Source organism: Debaryomyces hansenii (genome assembly GCF_000006445.2).
Source record: "Debaryomyces hansenii CBS767 chromosome F complete sequence".
Classification (NCBI taxonomy): domain Eukaryota; kingdom Fungi; phylum Ascomycota; class Pichiomycetes; order Serinales; family Debaryomycetaceae; genus Debaryomyces; species Debaryomyces hansenii.
In genome coordinates, this window is record NC_006048.2 from 611,128 (window position 1) to 635,435 (window position 24,308).

At 38.3% G+C, this 24,308-nt stretch overlaps 12 protein-coding genes and 1 non-coding gene across 13 annotated transcripts; 10 read left to right on the top strand and 3 right to left on the bottom strand. All coding sequences in view use genetic code 12, as the record gives it.

Moving 5' to 3' along the window:
• Positions 1-4: 4 nt before the first annotated feature.
• DEHA2F07018g (DEHA2F07018p) lies at positions 5-1,786 on the bottom strand (the record flags this gene model as incomplete). Its single annotated transcript, XM_460663.1, has 1 exon — positions 5-1,786. The coding sequence occupies one exon, from the start codon at positions 1,784-1,786 to the stop codon at positions 5-7; it is 1,782 nt and encodes a 593-aa protein (XP_460663.2).
• A 2,344-nt stretch (positions 1,787-4,130) lies between these two features.
• On the top strand, positions 4,131-6,098 carry DEHA2F07040g (DEHA2F07040p; the record flags this gene model as incomplete). The annotated part of the gene is made up of 1 exon (XM_002770714.1): positions 4,131-6,098. The coding sequence occupies one exon, from the start codon at positions 4,131-4,133 to the stop codon at positions 6,096-6,098; it is 1,968 nt and encodes a 655-aa protein (XP_002770760.1).
• A 231-nt stretch (positions 6,099-6,329) lies between these two features.
• DEHA2F07062g (DEHA2F07062p) lies at positions 6,330-7,172 on the bottom strand (the record flags this gene model as incomplete). Its single annotated transcript, XM_460664.1, has 1 exon — positions 6,330-7,172. The coding sequence occupies one exon, from the start codon at positions 7,170-7,172 to the stop codon at positions 6,330-6,332; it is 843 nt and encodes a 280-aa protein (XP_460664.1).
• A 193-nt stretch (positions 7,173-7,365) lies between these two features.
• On the top strand, positions 7,366-7,785 carry DEHA2F07084g (DEHA2F07084p; the record flags this gene model as incomplete). Its single annotated transcript, XM_460665.1, has 1 exon — positions 7,366-7,785. The coding sequence occupies one exon, from the start codon at positions 7,366-7,368 to the stop codon at positions 7,783-7,785; it is 420 nt and encodes a 139-aa protein (XP_460665.1).
• A 246-nt stretch (positions 7,786-8,031) lies between these two features.
• Positions 8,032-8,463, top strand: DEHA2F07106g (DEHA2F07106p; the record flags this gene model as incomplete). Its single annotated transcript, XM_002770715.1, has 1 exon — positions 8,032-8,463. The coding sequence occupies one exon, from the start codon at positions 8,032-8,034 to the stop codon at positions 8,461-8,463; it is 432 nt and encodes a 143-aa protein (XP_002770761.1).
• Positions 8,464-8,663: 200 nt separating this feature from the next.
• On the top strand, positions 8,664-9,755 carry DEHA2F07128g (DEHA2F07128p; the record flags this gene model as incomplete). The annotated part of the gene is made up of 1 exon (XM_460669.1): positions 8,664-9,755. One exon carries the CDS (start codon positions 8,664-8,666, stop codon positions 9,753-9,755), a length of 1,092 nt encoding a protein of 363 aa, XP_460669.2.
• Positions 9,756-10,180: 425 nt separating this feature from the next.
• On the top strand, positions 10,181-11,272 carry DEHA2F07150g (DEHA2F07150p; the record flags this gene model as incomplete). The annotated part of the gene is made up of 1 exon (XM_460670.1): positions 10,181-11,272. One exon carries the CDS (start codon positions 10,181-10,183, stop codon positions 11,270-11,272), a length of 1,092 nt encoding a protein of 363 aa, XP_460670.2.
• A 149-nt stretch (positions 11,273-11,421) lies between these two features.
• DEHA2F07172g (DEHA2F07172p) lies at positions 11,422-15,276 on the top strand (the record flags this gene model as incomplete). Its single annotated transcript, XM_002770716.1, has 1 exon — positions 11,422-15,276. The coding sequence occupies one exon, from the start codon at positions 11,422-11,424 to the stop codon at positions 15,274-15,276; it is 3,855 nt and encodes a 1,284-aa protein (XP_002770762.1).
• A 452-nt stretch (positions 15,277-15,728) lies between these two features.
• Positions 15,729-15,965, top strand: DEHA2F07194g (DEHA2F07194p; the record flags this gene model as incomplete). The annotated part of the gene is made up of 1 exon (XM_460672.1): positions 15,729-15,965. One exon carries the CDS (start codon positions 15,729-15,731, stop codon positions 15,963-15,965), a length of 237 nt encoding a protein of 78 aa, XP_460672.1.
• A 357-nt stretch (positions 15,966-16,322) lies between these two features.
• DEHA2F07216r lies at positions 16,323-16,430 on the top strand. Its single transcript has 2 exons — positions 16,323-16,359; positions 16,394-16,430. It is a non-coding gene; the product is annotated as a tRNA-Pro (tRNA).
• A 157-nt stretch (positions 16,431-16,587) lies between these two features.
• DEHA2F07238g (DEHA2F07238p) lies at positions 16,588-18,654 on the bottom strand (the record flags this gene model as incomplete). The annotated part of the gene is made up of 1 exon (XM_460673.1): positions 16,588-18,654. One exon carries the CDS (start codon positions 18,652-18,654, stop codon positions 16,588-16,590), a length of 2,067 nt encoding a protein of 688 aa, XP_460673.1.
• A 237-nt stretch (positions 18,655-18,891) lies between these two features.
• DEHA2F07260g (DEHA2F07260p) lies at positions 18,892-19,728 on the top strand (the record flags this gene model as incomplete). The annotated part of the gene is made up of 1 exon (XM_460674.1): positions 18,892-19,728. One exon carries the CDS (start codon positions 18,892-18,894, stop codon positions 19,726-19,728), a length of 837 nt encoding a protein of 278 aa, XP_460674.2.
• Positions 19,729-20,198: 470 nt separating this feature from the next.
• On the top strand, positions 20,199-24,035 carry DEHA2F07282g (DEHA2F07282p; the record flags this gene model as incomplete). Its single annotated transcript, XM_002770717.1, has 1 exon — positions 20,199-24,035. The coding sequence occupies one exon, from the start codon at positions 20,199-20,201 to the stop codon at positions 24,033-24,035; it is 3,837 nt and encodes a 1,278-aa protein (XP_002770763.1).
• Between the last annotated feature and the right edge of the window lie 273 nt (positions 24,036-24,308).

A 24,308-nucleotide genomic window follows, 5' to 3' on the forward strand; every position in this document is an offset into this window, starting at 1 on the left:
TGAACTATATATTAACCCAGTATTTGTACTTATTAGATTCATCAAGATGGGTATTGTTATCATAAGTTATTGGTGTATCGTTTAATTTAGAATTATACTCTGATATACACTGAAGATTATCCGAGCCTGTAGAAGGGATTAATAAACTTGCAAATGGTGTTGTGCCATTAAACCTCTGCAAATGGGTAACACTCTTAGATTTCCATAATTCTTTACGCAATGGATTACCATTTTTATCTCTACCTGCTAAAGATCTTGTGATATATCTCGTCAATGGTTGTCTAATGATCGCTTCCACCCCTTCAGGTAAATATATAACCAACGGCTCATTGTCAATTTTTTTTCCAGTAGGAGTGATGTTTAAATGGCCTAAGTTTTTAATAACAAGATCGATACTACCGTAGAAAGGAGGGATGATAAACTTTTGGAGTTTATCAAGAGATTGCTTATTCACGAGAAAAACATTTTCCAACGCCTTATTCTTTTCGATGGTTTGCAAGATAGAAATAGCTTTATCCATGCTGTTGAATACATGGAATTTATGGTTGATGCAATTTTTTATTTGGTAAACAGCATTTTGCGGCGTAGCGAGATAAAATAAGCCTCCGATAGTAAGAACCTGCCCATTTCTGACGGATTCGTAAAGGGAGTCATACATCCCTCTTTTATGTACTTTGACTCCTTTTGATAATGTTTTGATTGTGGAAGGATCAAGGTAACCGTAGATACCATGGGATTCATTGGCAGAAAAACCAGGAACGTCAACTATCGTCTTACCGTCAATGTCATGTACAATATGTCCTCGAGTAAAACCAGGCATATATGATGTTCCTGGGCCGTAGGTCATTTTAAACTTTTGTTCAACCTTTCTCTGCGACTTAGTGTGTTGATGCCTATTGACCGCATTTGAGTTAATCATTCTATCTTGCTGTTTTTCTAGTTTAGTTTGCTGTTTTGAACTGAGGTAGTTCGGTTTCGATTTTTCCATTGTGTATAGCAAGGATTTTATAACTGTTGATTTGCCACTGTTAACACCCCCGACCATATAACTATTATCTGGCAAAGCCTTAATGATATCCTTCATGTTCCAATCTATCATGCCACTAGTTACAAATACCTTTTCTGGGTCGGCACCATGTGTTCTTGATAAATAGTCTTTGAAAAAAGTTGCACCGTACCTGTTACTAAGTTGAGCTGAAGGAAACAATAAGTCACATTTCGTTACCAAGAAGGTAATCTGTGACGGATTGCGGTACTTAAAGATCAGTCTGTTTAGAGAGAGCGGAAAGTCAACCGCATTAACAATATAGACAACATTTCCGTCTGGAGGAATGGTTGACATAATTTTATCTATTGATTCCACTGGCAATTCGTCCCACGAAAAATTCGATTTATACATAGCTTCACGACATCTAATACACTGTATGTCGCCCTCTTTCTTGGTGTTGGTAGTTGTTGCCGCCGCTGTAGACGCAGTAACAGGTTGGGGAAGAGTAGCATCGCTTGAGTTCAACAATAATTTGCGATCTTCCACCAGCAAACCGTCCATGAGCCGATTGAACGATTCGTCTTCGGGCTTGACTAGTTTGGGCCTTGCTGAAGGCGGTCTGTAGAAACCTGGCTTCAGAGGGTTTTCATTTTGAAGTTTGATTCCGCACGAATTACAAGTAGCAAATAAATTGTAGATCAACGAGATTTGCATCCGGTAGGGCGACGTGAAAAGGGTTCGATACGTGCCAGCACGAAATACACTATACCGTACGAACGGTCTAATACGACCTAACATAGCTGTGCGTTTGTATAATAGTACCATGAGAGCTCTGGGTTAACTAGATAACCTGGCCATATATCGAACTTTCGTTTAATGCTCATCGCCTGAATCCCCCATCATCACGTGCAATAAAAACAGAATAAACCTATACACCCATGCAACGCAACCGTTACCTTTCGTCCAACAGCATTTCTCGTGCACAAGAAGCATGGGCCAACATTCTAGAAGTCTGTCAGATTCCGCGGATACACTTAACAATTCCAGTTCACAATGGGCCGCAACTAGAAGTTTAACAAAGAAGATGCAACTGCAATAACGACTCGATGTAAAGAACCAAGTATCTCACAACTAACGCTCCACATTATTTAGTCTACATCTTCTTCTACATATGTCACTCTCCATTACCGCGTTTCTTCCTACAATGATAACTGTTTGCAAACTTATTTTTTTCTCTCAATACACAATAGGTTACAACCAAAATTAGGCTGGTTCCATCTAGATAATACGATAGAAAAAAAAGTACGCATGCATGTATCATGTGGAAGGAGCAATTTGGTAAGAATGTGATCATGAAAATTGTTGGGACCAATGAATCGTAGTGCATGAGAAAATTTCTCATGTGCGTGTTATGCACCATAGATCTTTTCGGCGAAACTTGCCGTGAATCAGAGGAGCGACCATTTCTGGGAGCGACGAGAAAGACGAAAAAGCATGCCAGGTGTATAGTAAACTCGATAAAACTTCTGGGTATTCGGATATGATTAGATTTGGTAGAGATGAACAGGCTTGCCCGGATGACTGGGCAAGGGTTGGGTACTTGCTTCTTTGCACCTGATTGTACGTGTCATGGTATAGTATACAATTTGGGCACATGCATTGTTTGTGAGATAGGTGAGAATTGTCGCTCACGAAGTTTAACGGTTGTCTCTGTCTGGCGTTTGGGGCGTTTTGAGGTGGTTTAGAGTCAATTTAAGGTCTTTTGGTAACACGATGTATTTCCCTTACGTTATTAGACATGTCTGGACGTAGTATATAGGGGTGCAAATTTTCAAAGTTGGTCGTTCGAGTGCGACAGCGCCAATAGTGCTTAGGAGATGCGTCTGCCACGCATCAACCCGCCGCAACCAGTCATGCGTAACGTGGGCGCTGAAGTGAATCGGCGGGTATTAATGCCTGATGATACGCTTAAGTACAATTTAAGTTTTGGCCCCCTTTTTAGTAGTGCGTAGAAACATCGTGCGGACGAGGGCAACCGTTGTTCCATGGGCGTCACCAAGTTAGCAATTCAACCTGTTGTGCGGAAATGTCTTAAATTGCCATGTTGTAAGGGCACATCTGGGCTTTGTTTAACCACAGATACGGGGGGACAGTAATCGAAGTCATGCCAAAAGAGTGCCAGGTTTAAAGTTGGGGAGGGGATGAATAGCTGGTAGGTTAATGTTTCGTATGATGGTGGGTGGGATTAACATTCAGTCTACATATGCTGTACCGATGCGGGTTGTCTGCGTTACAGGTGTTTGACCTGTACTTTGAAGTACTATTATTGCAGTCACCACTGGCGGATATACACGAGGAAAGCTACAGACGGTTGGTACAGACGGACTTTTAGCCGTACGGCCATCGACTGTCTAATGGTGCCCGTTAACTGGCAGGGGATAAGCACTCCATGCATACTCCATACGGTATCACAGGTGGCAAACTGCGACGACCACGCGGCGGTATGATCGCAAAGCGACGGGTGCACTGCGGCGACATGCAATCACTCGCATCATGCGCCAGCCCCAGCGGCGTGGATGCATGGCCCATGCACAAAACTAAGGTTTGATTGTGCCAGTGATTGGTACACGCGATTGCTATACAGAATCTCGCATCAAAGGAGCCCCCACGAACCCCCAACAAATTCAGATTTTCAGTGTCGAGACTACTACGCGGACCTCTACGAGATCACAACCCGAGAGCAGTGTCCTACATGTACTATTTTACTTTCTAGAGCCATTGCCTCCACGTTTCGCATACTCTTCACGCTCACTCCCTCCTACTGCGGACCACGTATCCTCGTTGTCGTCATCCCTCGTATTTGGCGTCTGCAGAACTTCTTCCAGTCCGCATAACATTAGGTTTCACCTATGTAAACACACCTACAAGAAGACATACATATGCGTCTCGGCAACACTGCATATAATATATAGTCAATAGTAATCGTTAAATTTGGTATTTTTAGTTGCCTTGTCATACGAGCTATCAGTGAGTAGAAATTGAAATTTTTCCCATACATATTGCTTTTAATTAGTATTACCAATATTGCTAGGTAAATAGATTTATTGGCAGTGGAGTACACGATACACATCAAAATACGCATATGAGCAATATGAAGCGAACATGTGGATTTGGCGATGTGGAAGACGGTAGATATCGAGATAGCGCCATAGAGACTTGGGTTGCGGTGGGCGATTGTTCGCTCGCGCTAGGGATGATGAAGGCGGCTAAACATAGTTTTGAATACGCCATGAAGCACGACCCACTGAACAGCCGGGCGCTAGTGGGTTTGGCATACTCGTTGCGAATGAAGGACGGGAAGGTGAAAGATGGCCAACAAACCAAAAATGGATCAGGGAGCCAGGAGGCGGCAGATAGATTGACCATGGCACTAGAGAAATATCCGCATGTTACCCATACGGGGGAAGTGATGCAGGAGTTGGGAGAGTGCTATTTTTCTATGGGCATGGTGGAACAGGCACATCTGGCAGTACAACGAGGCCTCCAGGCGGACGAATCCCACACTGGGTTGTGGTTGCTTAATGGAAAAGTTTTGCACCGGGCTGGTCGGAACGCCCAGGCAGTAGATGGGTTGAGACGGTGCTTGAGTCTTTTGCCCCGGTCTTTGGAGACATGCACTCGAGATGAAATCAATGTAGCCCGATTGGCGCACGCAGAGTTGGCAGCGATTGCAACCACAGAGGGTAACAGCGAGGGGGCGGTGGCCGAGTTGGTAGCTGCATTGTCGTTACCACCACCGCTGTTGGATAAGGTGGACGAGCATATAGCATTGTGGTGTGGATTGGCTACCGCCAGGGAGCGGGCCAACGACTTGGTTGGTGCATTGCAGACGTGCGACGAAGCAGAAAGGGTGGTGGGAAACTCACCTAGAATATTGTTGACCCATGCCTACTTGTTACTCAGCACTGACGACCGCTATGCGCACACTGCTATCGACTTGTTGGAAATGCTTGTCAAATCGGAGGGTGAACACGCCCAGGCCAACGACGACGGCGATTTTTTACCATGGTATCTAACGGGTAAAGCATATTCTAAATTGGACTCGCCTCGGGCGGCGTACGATTCGTACCAAGTAGCATTTAGACGGGCCCCCAAGTCCCCTATACCATGGTTGGCGATCGGCAAATTGTATTTGCAGTTGAATCAATTGCCAGACACGCTAGCGGCTTATTCACAGGCATTAAGGTTGCAGGTCGACGAAAAATCGCCTGCCACCGCCACGGCATGGGATGGTCTCAGTTGTGTTTACGAGAGATCCAATGGCCAGTTAATGGATGCAGCAGATGCTTGCAACCGTGCTGCAACTTGTTTCAAGCTTATGGGTGACGCTGATAGTGCCCAGTTCTTTGAAAACAGAACCAGGCAGTTACAAATGGCAGCAAGCAGAGAGGGCCCGGTGCCTCCATTACGAGATGCTCCCGACGTACCAAATTCACTCTTACGAGAACTTGTTGTGTTGTTACCTTCTGAAAGAATTGCATTTGTTCAGGGCACTGAAACGTCATATACTCATCAACCACCCCAGCAAAATGTCAATTCTCCTCCTGCTCAACGGCAAAGACTGCAAACCCCTACAAATGGTTCTGTACAAACACCGCAACCGCGTCCACTGCAACCAGTAGTACCACAACATTATCAAGTACAACAACCCTATAAGCAGTTGCATGACAATTCCCCAAGACAAAATTTAGCACCACCCCATCAAATGTGGTCTCCAAATCAACAGCAGCATCAGCAGAGACAGTATACTCCTAATATTCCACCACCTGCTATGGCTAATCCAAATCAATATCCGCATTACTTTTATCAGCAACCCCCTTCAAATGGACTTCCTCCCGGTGCAATGCCAGCTCATAACCAACAGGTCTTGCAAAGGTCACCGTTGAACAATCCTCAGATGATCCGCAATGATCTTCAACAACCAATGGGCCCTAATATGGTGCCAGGCCCACCGCCACCGCCACCACCTCCGGGTTATGCATATGGCCAATATATGCCAATGCAAGGAGCTATGAATTTCCCATCCCCAGCAAATAACTGGAGTAAATGATTGAAAATGTACAACACGACATTGCTAGTGGCATACTAGTAATTTCTTTGGTCCGAATAGACGCGTCAAAGCCATACATCATTATAAATAGTTCATCATCAGTCCATTACGTGTAGAATATTGTTGTTCAAGATAAAAACAATTTAAAACCAAGTCGTATTCGATTTGTACCATTACGCTTAAATTATTATGTTATCATATTGTATCAGTATTTACTTATATAAGAATAAATTAATGCTTATTCAATAGGTTTATAACTTGCGACCAATTGCCAACGTATACTTCTTCCTTATGTAATTCTTCAGCTTCACTTAGATTTTTGATTGGGAAGTTTAACTTTTTGACCGATTCAATAACTGACCCTTCTTCAATGGCAATACCGATGTCACTATCAATCAAAGATAGTAAATCAGTCATACTATCACCTATATAGCACGTTTTGCCGTATTGCTTGATTAAACTATTAACGATATTCAACTTGTCAAGACCTGTTCTGATCGATATCGATTCGTTAAAGTTACCAGTAGAGATTCCATTGACAAACTCTAATTCATTAACCATGATTTTTAGATTTTCATTTTCTTTGAACCCGATTTTTTGGAGGACTGCTTCCATGATTAATTTAGTCCAATTGACACTCAATATAATCACCGGGATTTTCAATTCCTGGCACTTGCCCAAAAAATCAGTGAAATGAGGCTTGAGTGTAACATGGTTTGCCTGGGCTTGGAATTCGTCTTCTGCAATCCCTTCGAATAACCTCAATCTCTTAATTTCATTAATTGATTTCATTTCCACATTTTGCATCCCGGTCTGAAATTTGATTTCCTTTTCAATGGTATCTCTTTCTCCATATTTGCTAGTGAAGTCTTGATTATACTCATTGAAAGCTTTCAAATAGATGTCCGTGAAATGGTCGAACTTTGGTTCGTATTCTAGCTTTTTGTTGTACGCTGCTTGAGCTACGAGCTTGATAGTATCCTCATTGGTTATGGTTTCATCCCAGTCAATAACGAAAAGTTTTGGGGTTGACTTGGGCTTTAAGGCCTTTAAGGAATTAGTTAATTTGTTCATTGCTATTATACTTCAATCTTCTTTCAGGAAAGCTTTAGGTCTTAGAAATGTCCTGCAATATCGGTAATGACTTAAGGCTTGCTACAGCACGTGATTCGGACCCTTTTGATCATCGGAGCTGCAATGATGTTCTAAGAGAAGAGTAATGAAAGGACCCATTCAATTGGATTGTGCGTACCGATTATAGGATACAATGAGCAAACAAGGAAACCAAGAATTACCACCATTGGGTGAATTAGGCAATATTGCCAGAGAAGCATCTGATCAAAATATTGATCCAAAAACACCTCTCAAGGACGCAGAAAACAAGGTTCGTGAAGAATCCGAAGGATCGGCCAAATTCGAAAATCAGAAGGCACCAGGGAAATTTGAAGGAGAACATAACAAAGGAAAGTTTGAAGAGGGAAAGAATCCTGATACAAGCGGAAAGTTTGAGGGAAAATTTGAATCGAAAGACAAGGGGGACTTGGGCAAGTTCGAATCTAAGGATAAAGACAGCTTAGGAAAATTTGAATCAGCCGATAAAAAGGACTTGGGAAAATTCGAAGGTAAATTTGAATCGAACGAAAAGGACAGGCTAGGCAAGTTTGAAGGTAGCTTTGAACAGAAATAGGGAGAAGTCGGGGTTTTGCAATGAGTCATTGGCGATACTCTTAAAAAACGAAATGCAGATGTAGTCTACGAAATACACTTTCTTGTAGCTAAGAAATATTAATACAAGTTTAATTAAATATAAAAGACATGTAGGGAACAAGTTTCAAGTAATTTTTGGCTTATGATTATTGCTCGCAAATAAAAAGATGGAACAGAAGGCAAACATTGAGTTTTTTTTTTTCAGTTTTCCTTTAGAGTATATATAATGTCTACTAATAAGTCAAATAAAGAAGCGTCTGAACAGAATAGCATACCACAATCCACTGCAGAAACGAATTCACAATCCGACGTGGAATCAACCTCAGCTGACAATGGTGCTCCTCTGACGGAACAGCAACAATCTATCATGAATTTATTTAGGAACGCTTTAAATCCTAATGGCGAAAACCCCCAAGTTGATGAATATCTTACAAGCACATTCGGCTATTTGCAAAATGTATTCAATAAGATGCAGACGGCTGAAGACAAGGATGCTACGGCGGAAGAAATTGCGCAAGATTTAACTGATAGATTTGATAAGTGGATTTCTGAGAGAGAGAACAAGAAAAAGGATTCTGATAAGAAGGAAGAATCAGATAAACAAGAAGAATCAGAAAAAGAAGGTACGGAACCTTTAAAGATAGAAGAAGTAGATTAGAACTGTGAGAGCTCGCACAATTTAGAGCAATGTATACATTATATAGCAAGCATATTATGATTTTATTATGCGCCCGTTCCATTCCTAGTATATAAAAGTAGATGGTCAATACACAATTCAATACACAATTCTAATGTTGAAGATTGTTCCTTGTGTATTATACAGTTATTTTTGTTTAGTCAGATAGATACAAAGATAAGATGGTTGCAGATACAGAGCGTAGCTCACATGAAGATTTGGAAGATTTCAAAGTTGGCGAATTGTCCTTATTATCATTGCACAAATCGTTGGTTGATACCCCATCTGTAAGTAAAAGTGAATTGAAGATCTCCCAACTATTGAAAGATTCCTTGGAGAAAGCTGGCCTTACAGTTGAATTACAGATGGTGGGGTCAGGTCCGCAGAGATACAATGTGTATGCTTATATTGGAAAAACCAGAGACACTAAAGTTTTAGTTACGTCTCATATAGATACTGTACCACCTTTCCTTCCATATCATGTAGACGGTACCAAGATTTATGGCAGAGGATCCTGTGACGCAAAAGGTTCAGTGGCTACTCAAATCATGTCTTATCTTTCGCTCTTTAAATCTGGGGATTTGAAGGAGGGCGATGCCGCACTATTGTTTGTCGTAGATGAAGAATCCAGTGGATTAGGAATGAGAAACGTCAGTAAGTCACTAAATGCTTCTTGGGAGTCTGGTATATTTGGTGAACCGACCGGATTAAAATTAGGTGTTGGTCATAAAGGCATCTATACTTTTGACATCGAAGTTGATGGTAAAGCTTCCCATAGTGGTTACCCAGAATTAGGAATATCAGCTACCGAAATATTAATCCCAGTATTGGACAAATTGCTCAAGATGAAATTACCAGAATCTAAATTATTAGGCCCATCAACGTTGAATATTGGTATGATCAACGCGGGCGTCGCTCCGAACGTCTTGCCAGAAAATGCTACGTCTAGTCTCTCGATTAGGGTGGCAGATAATTTACCTAAAGTTCGTGAAATTGTACTGGAAACAATTGGAAATGTTGAACATTTGACTCTAAAGCCTGAAGTTCAAGTCGACGCTCAATACTTGGATTATAAAGTCCCTGGCTTTGATTCAGTCATTTTAGCTTATTCCACAGATATACCAAGATTAACCGTCAAGTTGAAACACAGATTTTTATACGGTCCTGGAAGTATTCATGTTGCTCACGCTGCCAATGAATATATTGAGAACTCAGACCTTATCCTGGCTATCGACGGATATCAGAAGCTTATTAAACATGCTTTACAAAATTAATTACGTAGAGGAATATCATGTATACAATCTCTATATCCATTATAAGTAAGATTATTTATAACGGACTCAAACCATGTATTTATCAATATAGCTAGATGTATTCTGATCAATCAATCATTTGAATTGGATTAATTGATTTACAAAGCCTCCGTAAAGGAAACTTCACATCCGCATAGAAACTATCAAATAAGAGAATTTTAATGCAATAATCGTTTATTAGTGTTATACAACTATACACTGTTGTTAATATCAATAGAAGTATTATATATTAAAAGAATATAAGTCAAGCAAAATCTCATCTATTTAAGTAATTTTTTTTATACCTGGACACGCCATAGAGATGGCCCCAAAATTTTTTTTGCATAGCGTTATCAATAGAAACTACAAGCACAAGAAACAACTAAAGGGCCACAGAATTAGCTAAGATGAGTCAGAATATTCCAGCGTGGAAGAAAATTGGTTTGAAGATCAAGGACGATGTGCAAGATGATCCAATAGCTTTGACAACACATATAGAAGATGTCAAGGTAACGAACAAACAAGCTAAAAAGCTCAATAAACAGAAAAGAAAGTTAGAAGAATCAAACAATGATGACAAAAGAGAACCTAAAAGAGTTAAGCTACCTAAGTCCGAAAGAGCTCCTCCACCAGAAAAGGATCAATTGGCCTATTTGCGTCAATATGAGAATGATAAGTTGAATTGGAAGTTCAGTAAACAGAAACAAAATTGGATATTAAAGAACATTAAGAACATACCGAAAGATTACGAAGCTGCATTACAGTCCTACCTTGAGGGCTTGCAAGGAGGATCCAGGAAAAGGGTGGTGGACGACTTGATGGAGGTTATCAAGAAGTGGAACAAAGCAGCAGAAGAAGCGGAAGCAAGAGTCGAGAGAGAAATACAAAGACAACTCAGCGGCGAGACAACCAAAGATGATGATGAGGATGAAGAAAAAAATGAGGATAAAAAGGCTAAGCGTCAAACATCTGAATCAGAAGAGACAGTCCCAGACTATGATTATGCGAAGAGATGCGGTGTACTTGTTAAAATTCTTAACGATGAAGATATAGAGTTGAAAGGTATCGCGATAACTGATGACGATATTAAAATTGGTGGAATCGGCGAAGATAGCGAACAGCTGACTGAAGTAACCGAAGAAATTAAACAAACCGACGGCGAGGAAGAAGAAGGCAATAAAGAAAGTGACAATGTCCAAGATAACCTTACGATCGATGAAGTAGAAGTCTCGGGTTTGTCAAAAAGTGATGGCCACATTGATCGTATAGAACGTAACAAAGAAAAATCCAATGATATCTCAAGAGAGAAAGAATCTCATGAAACCACATCAGAAGAACCTGCATCAGAACAAGAATTACAAGCAAAAGAAGAGAAGAAAGATAAATCTAAAAAGAAAAATAAGGATAAAGTTAAGGATCTGTCTGAGGGTAAGATAACTAAGAGTAAAAAAGATAAGAAAGAGAAGAAGAAGGATAAGAAGAAGAAGAATAAAGATTGAGGATATCTTTGAAACAATTCCTAGGACAGTAAATACGTAGTCCTCATTGATTAATGTTCTAATGAGTCATATAGATGTATATATAATTAATTTACTTCATGCGTACTAAAAGATGTAAACTCACAAACGAGCGCGAGGATTGTGGTCAAATGAAAAGTGTTGATAATCATGTATATTTGATCCTTTTTCAAGTGCTAGAAAAGATTATTATTAGAACAATGCCTGAAATAAACTTCAATTCCTTGAAGGACAAAGCACTTGATGTGGATCCTGATTTGAGATTTATGGCATTAGAAGACTTTAAGAAATATTTAAATGAACCTACTACGGCAGCTTCTACTAAAAGTATTGAGAGCTTCATACCATTATTATTTAGATTACTAAAGGATACTAACCCTAATGTTCAGAGTCAGGCAGTAAAGTCGTTTGCCCCGGTTATAAGGTTTATATCATCCGAAAGCATTCTCAAATTATTAAATCAATTACATGACGAAATATTGAAAGAAAATACAGCTGGTCATAAAGACTATAAGAAAATTACAACGTCAATTCCAAATATGACATTGAGGTCAATTTTTAATACGAATTCGAAGTTTTCTAATCGACTTTCAAGAAGTATTGTGGATTCATTCATCCCAAAATTGATTAATAATGTAATCACAATCGATTCTATTGAATTATTAATTGATTTGATCAAGAACCTAGGGTTTGTCTTAACAAACGAAGAAATTACCAATCTTTTGCATACGACGATGAATATAGCGTTTGAAGAAGAAAATATTATTGGTAAAAGATCCGTCATTGCATTTGATCTTTTATTGAATTATCTCGACAATACTGAATCATCATGCAATATTTTGAATGATTTAGTCAAACAAATATCTTCCAAATTTGACTCATTGCCTAAAAGTTCACATTCAATAAACTTGAGGTTATCTTTGTTTTCCGTAATCTTAAAATCAGTGCAGACTTATGATGGCTATGATGGTTCAATATTCTACGGGGTGACAATCAAACATATTTTTCAGATTGCTATCACTTATATGAAAGTGGAGGATTTGGAAACTGAATTGGATGTGGAAGACTATGACTTTGATTTAATGATTCAAGAAAATTTAATTAGGGAGATTGCTTTAAATACGATAAATGACTTAATTAATGCTTTACCGCTCGAATTGTTTGAAGCATATTTGAATGATACTGTTAAATTGATTCAAACATTTATTAGCTATGACCCGCTTAATTTTGACAATGATAATGATATTGATTTGGATGAAGAATCAGAGATCGAATTTTCGGATGACGAGGATGATATCAACAATAATGATGATTATGAAAATGATTGTTCATGGAAATTGAGAAATAAGTCTGCTATTTTAACTAGGACGCTTACAAGCAGATATCCGACAATTTTACCATTAGTTTACTCTGAGCTAATTCCCTGCATGACCGATGCAATGAATGATCGAAATGAGATTGTTTCGAACGATAGTATCAAAACTTTAATTACGATAATTAATAGCACATCTGCAGATAATGAAGTTATCACTAATTCTAGAAAAGTAGGGAGAAGTGGTTCTGATGTGAGCATGACTCTTGAAAATAGTCCAATAAGCCAACTCTTTAGAGATGTGACGCCTATTTTAGAGAATAAGATTTTCAACAACTTGCTTGTGAGCAAGAAAATTAATAGATTTCCAATTTTTCTCAAGTTAATTGAAAGTTTGATAACTACAAATCACCACTTATCAACAGAATTTTTGGATGAAATCTTTAATGCAATTAAGGGATTAAATTTGAAAACTAGTGGCAATATGGAATACTTGAGTTTATATAAAACAATCTTTCTTAATAATGACATAAATGAGGTTTCGAAGAATTTTGTTAATTATATTTTGAGTGACTTGTCTATGTCTATTGATAACAAAACGTCTTACCACAATATTATTATGGAAAGTCTTAATATATCTATAATCATATTTCAAAATTTCAAAAGAATTGATAGATTAAACTTTTTTGAATCACAAATCCAAAAATTATTCCATTCAATCATTAAAATTTGTCACGATAAACAATATTCTAGTGAATTAAGACAGAAGTCCATTTCGGCTTTATCAGAGTTAAATGTCAATATTGAAATAAATGAAGACAGTTTTAGAAAAACTACCGATATTTTGAAAGAAAGCTTGAATTACGAGGTGACTGTTAAGGTAACTATCGAAAGCTTGATCAAAATTTTTAATAAGAAGTGTAAGAATTTTTGGAGATATTTAAAGGAGATTGATTTCGTTAACTTTTTGATTGCAAAATCGATTGCATTTATTTCATCAACTGATGATTCGCTATATTATATATCATTGAAGTTGTTAGATATAATTACTAAGATTCAGCATATTGATAATTTGGAGGACGATCAAGCTAATAAGTTGTTATCACTTTTAGTAAATTTTAGCGAATCTACTAACGACTATACTCAGCTTTATTTGTTATTCAACATTATTGGAAGAATATTAACAAACTGCCAAACTGATGATAAATTTCTCCAAGGCATGATCAAGATCATGAATGAGAAACTTACAGATGTTGATGATTTTGATTTAACAAGTTTTGAATTTTTGATTCAACAATTGTCAAGAAAATTATGCAATGAGAATTTAAGTGAAATTTTTATGACCAGTCTTAACTTAAAATTATTTATCAGTGCCAAAACATTATCAATCATTACTCTTGAGAATAATTTGCAAGATAAAATAGACGAAGCAGAAGTAGAATTGAATCATTATATTAATAAGGACATTTCTATATCTAATGATAAAATATTATTCGATATTCAATTTTTAGGAAGTATAGGTTCACAAAAAGAATTAAGACTGATTACATTAGCCAGTTTCTTACAATTATTGAAAAACCTGAACGAATCCATAAGATTAGCATCATCAAGATCCATAGGGTTGCTTATCGTCAAAGACATAAATAAGGACTTACCATTGTTATTAGATAACTACGAGGATAACCAGGATGAAAGAGATTTGAATTTAATATCGATGAAGCAGTTATTAAAGAATGACAATTTGAACAATTCTATCTTATTGAAAATTTGGGATAGAATCTGGAAGACTATTAGTAGGTACGACGAAAAAGTAATTAGTAGTACATCGGAATTAAGACTATCTGGTGATGTATTATCTAGAATGTGCTTAGTAAATAACGAGTACATTAGCAACCTTATTGATAAGGTTGATTCGGCTTCCAACGAATCAATCATTTATACAATAATTGTCATCTTGAAGCAATTAATGTATAAACTAGAAAGCAATAATGACATATTATCAACATTGCTCCTCCACAATTTGAAATTCTTGACGCTTTCCAATATCGAAATCAAACAAGCCCTTATTGGGACATTGCTCACGGGATTGCATAATAAATCCGAGCTTTTGTTGCCTATCTTACCCAATAGGGTATTACCGTTGCTCTACGACGAATTAAGTGCCAAAGATGAATTCAAAAAAATCATCCCCATGGGGCCTTACAAGTATGTGATCGATGAGGGGTTGGAAATAAGGAAATTGTGCTATGAGCTTTTATACACTATCATATTATTCGACGACTCTCTCCTCAAAGCGAACAATATTAATATTTACGAGATAGGCCTCAATATAGTCAACAAAGGTTTGACTGATTCCGAAACCGACATCGTCATATTGTCCTCTATCAACTTGGTTAATTTGGTAAACAAGGATTTCAACTTTTTGATATACAATAACGAATTACTTCCAAAGTTAATTGATGTGCTCAAGCTCAACTTGAACAAAAAATTAAAGTCGAAGGCCAGCACCCAGGAAACAGAGACATTTGAAGAGAGCTTACGCTCAGTAGTCAAATTGTCCAAGGTAATTAATAACTCGCTACTTATTAATAACTACAACAATAATGACTGGAACTTGTTCTACACGGAGATGAAAACAAACTATATCCTTACCTTTAACTCCGTTGACATTTGATTCAAGCGAGCGAATCCGTACATGACTATTTGGAATAGAACAAATAATTAATGCAATAGACGTTCATAATTCGTGGACTTGTTTACGTTATTCTTCGGATTTATGTGCGAGAACAATTAGGCTGGGAGGGGAGTCTAGAATCAAGTCATCATTTTGTTTGCATATCCAATCTCAGTCACAGATACGTTTCAATGGGGTTTATTTTCTCATATGAAAAGTGCTACAAATTAGGCTATACACTACTAGCGATATTAATGTCATGAATTTTGCAACATCAAATAAATACTATAAATATACATCCATCCTCGTTTTGATCATCGTATATTTTATCTATATACGTTTTTATATATACATTATATCTATACTAATATCCCCAGAGAAATACAAAGTTTGAGTTGTATGACTTCAAATATATAACTAGAAAGAATTGAGTGTTAGAATACAGAAATAAAATGCAAGAAAGTGTACATGGAAACACATCTATTGCATCTGCCGTTGTTGACTCTACAAATAACGCTATAGACCAGGGGTTTTTGTTGCTCGACACTTTACTATATTATATATTCAATGCAGTTGTGTTGCTATTAAATTTGACGGATGTTGTTGGTGAATTCACCGAGAAGGTGTCGTTCAACTATCAGATAGTCTACACATCATTTAAACATAAATTGTATAATAATATAAATTGAGACGGGGGATCTACAGTTAGAGATAGTTGATTGCCCTATGTATAGTTAATGAATAATGCTAATAATATTTATTGTCGCGAATTGAGGCTAGACTTGGTAGGTAGCTGCAACGAACGAACCGATTTGACCATGGCCCCTGGGCTTGCAACTACGACAAGAAATCGTGTATGAGTTAAGGGACAACGTAGTAATATGCCACGATGTGGTATTAGTAGTCTTAGTTTAGCTGCCAACGTTTAATGGCTGACGTAGTAGGTTAGCTTTGAAACGTGAAGTATGCAGTACGACATGGAATCTTGAGAGCTGAATGAAGCCAGGCATAATCTATTAGTGCACACAGTTTGACCTTCAAGTATCGGGCGTGTGGTCTAGTGGTATGATTCTCGCTTTGGGCGACGATTTAGGAAACTGAATTGATTACTACAAGCATGCGAGAGGCCCTGGGTTCAATTCCCAGCTCGCCCCTTCTTTTTTATCTTCTACTTCTAATAGGAAGACTGCATATAATATATATACAGGGCTACTTTATAGGTTATCCGAGGTCGAGATAAATTCCTACGGGCAATGCATTCTAACGGTTGAGACGTTCGGATTTATGTAATATTGATTATACCTATATATATTAGTTTTTCAACTGAGCCTTGACCCATCCTTCTAAACCACCCTTGACGATGATATCCTGCAAATTGGTACCTAATTCACCAACTTTCTGGGTCAAAATGAGGTTGCCTTCGGAATCAGACACGGTGACTTGATTTTTGGTGACGTCCCATTTCAAGAACCAGCCAGTTCTGATGGTCAATTCGTTGGATTGTGCGTACTTTTCACGTAATTTGTTAATCAATGCAGGAATTTCCAATGTTAACAATGCATTATTAATAGAATTTCTAGAGAAAATATTACCAAAAGATCCGGCAACGACCAATTTCATGTCTCTTGCCAAGATGGCTGTGGCTGCTTGTTCTCTTGAGGAACCAGTACCGAAGTTGTAACCGGAAATAATAATGTCACCAGCCTTGGTCTTTTGTTTAAATTCTGAGTCGTAGTTTTCCATACAGACCTCAGCCATTTTGGAACGTGGAATGTCATCTTGGTAAGTGTATTTACCGGGATAGATACCGTCAGTGTTAATGTTGTCGGCATCACACAAGATCAATTCACCTTCAATGGATTGAGGGAAGCCATCTAAAACGTCAACGGAGCTACCAGATGCATCTGGGTCGACTGTTTCAGTAGATTCATTGGATGTTATGGATCTAACAATTTCAGGATTCGTAGGAACAGGGTTACCTTGTAACTCTTCTGGACCACCAATCTTACCCAAGACTGCTGATGCAGCAACAACCTCTGGTGATGCAAGGTACGCTAATGCATCCTTAGAACCCATTCTACCCTTAAAGTTACGGTTAGTGGCTGAAATTCCAACTTCTCCATCTTCCAATAATCCAGTTCCTAAACCAATACATGGCCCACAACCAGCTGGCAATGGTTTAGCACCAGCGTCAATAATGTCTTGCCATGCTCCAATAGCTTCAGCATCTTTTTGAACATTAGAAGACGCAGCAGCGACGTAGAATTCAACCCCTTCGGCTACTTTATGGCCCTTAATAATGTCAGCGGCGGCTTTGATATCACTAAGTCTTGAATTTGTACAAGAAACTAAGTACGCCTTATTGATCTTAATATTTTGTTTGGATAAATCATGTAACGATGTGGAAACCTTAACAGAGTTTGGACCTGAGATGTATGGTGATAACGAACTTAAGTCGACAACCAAGTGCTTTGCGTACACTGCATCATTATCGGAGTTTACCTTGTTTTCACTCAAATTCTTAACGGTGTTTTCATTAACCCTTGGATGTGGTTGAGGTAATTTCTTAACTCTTTCATCGTAGAAATTAACTAAAGTCTCATCCACCGGGAATAGCCCAGACAAAGCACCCCATTCAGTGGTCATATTAGCAATGGTTAATCTATAATCAACAGACAAGTTCTTCACACCTTCACCAGTGAATTCGATAGCATGGTTTAACACTTCATCATTATTGAAAATACCACATAATGCAACGATGATATCTTTACCAGTAGCACCCTTTGGCAACTGACCCACTAATTCAACCTTGGCAACAGGAGGTATCTGCCACCATGTTTGACCTGTAGCCCAAATAGAAGCAGCATCCGTTCTCACGATTGGAGTACCCAACGAACCGATACCACCGTATGTATTAGAATGCGAATCTGATGCAACAGTCAAGTTTAATGGGTAGGCATACCCTTCTTCTATCATAATTTGATGCCCGATACCTCTTCCTGCCGGGTAGAAATCAATGCCCTGTTCTTTGGCAAAATTTTCGATATTGTGATATTTTTCCAAGTTCTTCTCTGACTTGTTTTGAACGTCATGATCTAAAGTACACACGATTTGCCTGTTATCGTGCACGTTAGTTGCACCAAGTCCCATAAACTTGGTAGCCACCGGCCATGAATTATCGTGAGACATACAGTGTGCTGGTTTGATGGTAACATAGTCCCCACTGAAGACTTTCTTATCATCTGCTAATCCAACTGCATATTTCTGAACTATCTTCTCGGTCAAATTCTGTCCTCTATAAAGTATACTGGATGAAGATAAACATCTAGCACCAGTCTTTTTCAAACTAGACCTGGTAGATAAATAAAGTAATGCCATATTTCGCTACCAATGAAATAATAACTAACAACACTTGGTTCTCAGCTGGAAAATTTTCAATCTAATTTTTATCAAAACAAACCAAATCTGGAGAGTTCCACTGTAAGATTATGAGTCAGAAATAAAGCCATTATTTGTATTGGTGTAAATTTTTCAGTATACTGCACATAATAAATAACGAAAATCAATCTATAAGCAAACAAACAGGAGGTTGGAAGTATAAAACATACAGCGCCAATGTATACTATAACAAAAGCATTTGTCCTATGTATCATTGTAGCTATCTCGTATGTGGCAACAATTCATGTGGGAGTACCAGAACACATTAAGGGTATAGAAAGAAACAACCCGGATGTCATTCATCATCGCATTGTGAGAATCACTACACTCTGTAGTATACTTATTTTGGTGCTACCAATGATGTTGACATACATGGGCGGCTATCCCAGCTATATTTCTGTGATATGGTCGTTTGGGCTCGTACCGGGAATGACGTTAAGCGGCCATCTTGCAACCGATATTGTGAACATTTTTCGTAGTATCAAGTTGATTCTGATACTCTATATGGGACCCATCCTAGACTACCCCTGGGAGATCCAATTTGACGCATCTATCGCCCAACAGGACTTCTACGATTGCTTCTACCTGATATGGGGTGTCCGTGACCACATATTTGCCCCCATAACAGAGGAATTGATCTACAGATCCGTCCTCCTAACACTTTTACAGCCATTCGAGTCCATATCCGATCTTCAAAAGATTCTCCTCACGCCGTTATTCTTTGGTGTTGCTCATGTCCATCACGGCTACGACCTATACAAGAACAGGAATGTGGACTTTTCAACCGCCGCCCTTACTGTGGTAGTCCAGGTGATGTATACCACGGTATTTGGCGTGCTATCGAACTATCTCTTCTTGGAGACTGGTAACAATTTATGGTGCCCCATAGTTGTGCATTGCATTTGTAATTTGATGGGCTTTCCAAATTTATCGGTTGATAGACCTTTATTCTGGACTATCACTTATTATTTACTTCTTATAGTTGGCATATGTGGCTTTATCAAGCTATTATGATGTCTCATATTGACATATAAATACAGTACACAAATAACACGATAGAATTTCAGAAAACGAGTTTTGTGTCATTTCAAAAACTTACCGTGTAGATCACCATTCAAATTATCCATAAGAAGCTGAAGCAAAGGATTTATTATTCTATAGTGTTGACGAATAACAGCGTATTGATAAGCTATATTAAAAGCCCATTCTATAGCGTTTCGCCACTCGTTGCATTTAATAAGAGTTCATTCTCTAAACTATATTCAAAATCGTCCAGAATAGCTCACATTTTGAAATATAACATTTTTTTTGCATAAGCGTAATAGTGAACTAACAGCTATTATTAGACGAACAACACGGAATATCCCGATCCAAATAGTCCAGTATCATTTCGCCATAGTTTGATGCATAATCTTAAAAAAATTTGTATTATTAAAACTGAAAGTGAAAATACCATTTGAAGAGGCGAATACAATACGTTGATCATGTCTGAAGATGAAATAGTAGACCAGACTAGGAGCTATGAATCGGCAGCGAAGGATATAGAACAGGAGAAGAAGATGGTAGCGGCGTTGAAGCGTTTGTCTATAAGTAACATGATGAGTTACGATCCCGACTTACCGATTGAAGATATGGAATACCAATACCAATACCAGCAGCAGAACGATGATCTGGCCAACAAGAGCCCGCCTAAATTACTGCAGGTGAGAAGGAGCTCGTCTCTCTCCCATAATTCATCACTCAAGGGACGCCCATCGCCATCCGAGGATGCTATGCTTCAGATCCAGGGAACCGTAGAAGACAATGCTTCAGATCAGCCACAACAAGAACAGGAGTTGGATACGGAAACATTGTTATGGGTTCCGGCCAATTTGCATCCCGAAGTTGACCCAGAACAATTCAAAATCCATGTTAAAACCACGGTGGGAGAAATTATGGAGAGAAAACTGAGCAGAAAAAATTCATTAAGTAGACACTCTTCTCTTTCGTCTTCCTTTTTAGCAGATGACAGGGAAGAAACAAATCCATCTGAACCGGAAACTCCAGAGAAGAACATTCAAAATAACAATAATCTTGAAGCGGAACAGCAGTCTTATCAAGAGAAAAGATTTAGTAACCCATCATTGCGTGACTTAAGTTTTGAATTGGAGAATTTGTCAAGAATAGCAGGGATGGACTCAACTGATGCAGTGACGATAGCACGTACCTTATCTAGCTCTTCATTAGGTTACACTGATGTTGAAAAGCAAGCATTTGATGAACTATCATCTCCTCCTCACGTATCTCCAAATAATTCAACTAGAAGACGAGAAACAGACACTACACAGAATAAAGCATTTGTTGACCCTGAATCACCAACCTCTCGTAAAACAGTCAATAGATTACCGCAGGAATACGCGTATGATCATTCCAGCCAACATCAACAACACACACAACAACTTCCTCGCCAACATCAGAGTTATCAAATGCCCAAATCTCAATTCAGTCCAAATGATTTTTCATTAAAGAGAAGTAGAAGGTTGGATTATAGAAAGCTTTCTAATCCATCCGCGTCCGGTTCTAGCTTACAGAATAACAAGGCAGGAAAACTAGCTGAATTAAGAAATAATTTGAATTCTCCTTCGCAATCGCCAGTTACACATCAATATCATTTACCTAAGCAACCAGAACATAAGTCAAAAAGTAAACAGCGTAATGCTCGTGATTCTCAACTTTTATTCAGTTATCGTAATCCAAACGTTCCGCCTGAAGCACAATCATCGAACGATTCGCCATATCCAAATTCTGCATCGTCAAGTTCTCCACTTGAACAACAATTCAACACGCATAAATTTAGTCAACATAATTTGACTGCAAAACGTATTTCGCATATTAAAAGTCATAAGGATCAATATGGTTTACCTCAGAAGCAAGGATATTCAAGAACATCGTCTAGATCTTCATCAGGTGGCTCAGGAAACAAGTCAATACAGTCTTTCGAGAAGGAGAAGGCTCGTCCAATACAATCGCCTCCCACTCAACCATTCCCATCTCACACAATAAATAAGCAAAAGATTCCACCCCCACAAAATCAATACCGGTCTGACAACGGAAAGCATCACCATAGATCTCATGGTCGGCGGAATAACAATTCAGCACAACAAATTCCCCTGCAATCCAACAATTATGTATTTCAGTTGCAAATTCCTAAGACACGTCTGGAAGGTAAAAAGCTTGTGTCTCAAACTGATTTAATTAAAAAGGAGTCGGTTCCTCGTATCAAAATTTCTAAAGAACCCTCTAATAACATTACTGAGAATAAATCTACTCAACTAAATCAAAACCTTGATTTATTAAGGTCCGAAATAAATGAGTTTAAGGAAAGCTTAACAAAGATTGATTCACCAGCCTCCAGTGAGAGCCGTTCCATTTCTGATAGTGACTTACCTGAAAGCAGTGACAATAATGAGTCAGATTTCAGTTTCGAAGCTTCGTATCAGAATATAAGCTATGAAGATAGCCTAGGTATCGAGAAGGATGTTTTGAAGGAACTTAATAGAGAGAAAATCACGAACATCAACGATGTAGAGAGTGATTTAGAATATGGGAAAGCCAACCCATTTGTCAGTTCACCGAAACAAAAACTTATTCAAGAGCCTGTTTCCGAATTTATCGGCAGAGAAAAGAATGATAATAATGAAGAGTTATTAAAAGCAACCGATTTTGATATTGATTTTGACCAAAACGAAAACAAGGATGCAATAGAATTATCTGCGATTGATCAAGAGCCTCTCATAAATGAGATTGCTGATATACCTGACGAAGAATTTATTTCCAGATCAAATGAACCTATATCTCAAGCTTCACCTGCTGGTGAAGTACAGAATAAAAAATCTTTTGGATTGTTGCCAAATCATTCATCAAGCTCATTCAATTCTGATACTTCAGAGTCTAAGAAGAGTTTAAAGAAGAAAAAATCATGGCCTTGGTTGAAAGAAAGGTCGGCTAGTTTTTCAACAAGTGATGGTAACAAATTACCAAGCTTACCAGAAGCAAAATCGCCATCCAGGTCATTTTCAACTCCTGAGACTCCAACAAAGAAGAGACAAGAGCAAGAGCAGATAGTTAAAGAAGTACCTAAGGCTCATGATGTTAAGCCTTCTGGTTCTATTGGAAAGGAAAATATGATTAGCAAGTTCTTTAAGAAGAAAAGATCGAATTCGTCTACATCCGTATCTTCATCTTCTGATGTCACGAATATGGAGACTAAACCTGGACAAGATTCAGGAGTTACTGTAGACTACGAATCAGATTCTGAAGCCAAAAAGAATCTACAAGGTAAATTAAAGGGAGGAATATTTAAGAAGATGAATAGAAACAAAATGCATGAGAAAGAAAAAGAGAGACTTCAATCATTGAAATCTACATCTGTGACTTCGTTAGTATCGCTGATTGATAAAGGGAGTAGTACAGAAGATTTACTTGAACCCGAAGCCTCTCGTGAGACAAAGAATTTACAGGATTCAGGAAGAGATTCTCAATATAGCCCTAATAATGTACTTGACGTAGGTAAGCAGAAGGAGATTGAGCGGTCTTCAGAATTGAGAACGGAAAATGATGAAGAGACGTTGATGAATTATTCAAAAGGTAAAGAAAGGGAAACGGAAAAAACAAAACCAAAGATCAAGACGAATCTATTGGGGTCTCGAAAGGAAAAAGCACTTCGCAAATCAGATCATGTAAAGACTGAGATATCAAAACAAGATACGGAAGGAGAACCAGATCAGGTCGACGTAGATGATCTGGGAAGACTGACCGTTAAAGTCAAAACAGACGAAGAGAAGGAAGTGTCGCGTTCTGCCCTTGACATCCAGGAAAAATTGAAAAAGTCTATCAAGAGGACCTCCAAGGCCAATCAACCCATCGAGTTCACCGACTCCGCGTTTGGCTTCCCATTGCCTCCTCCTTCCCAGTCTACATTGGTCATGTTGGACTATAGATTTCCCGTCCATGTGGAAAGGGCTATCTACCGTTTATCACATTTGAAATTGGCCAATCCCAAAAGATCGCTCAGAGAACAAGTTCTTTTGTCCAATTTTATGTATGCCTACCTTAACTTGGTTGACCACACTTTGCATTTGGAACAATTAAATAATAGCTCCGAAAATACTACAGAGGTAGTTGATGATACAAAAGAATTGAATTTCGCAACCGACGACCTAATGGTGTCCGACGACGAACTAGAAGAAACAAAAAATGAACTAGATTCGGATCAAGTCAGTATAGATTTAGACATTGTTGACCTTAGTAATACTTCTGCAACTAGAGCGGAAACCGAATGAGTTTGTTCATTCCCAGTTTATTTTTGGTTATTATATTTACTATTAGAGAAGCATGCATTTTATTAGAAAATACTAAATTAGGGGATTACTCTTTACGCCTCAAAGTGATCCAAATACGTACAAATACTATATAGTCAATAATACTACATACTTAAGAAGGCTCATCAATACATGTATATATTGAATTCCGCGCATACTACTCCTATTAATTTCTTTTCACCTGATTTTTTTTTTTTTTATTGTTTTTTTGATCGGCTTCGCTAAACAGTAAAT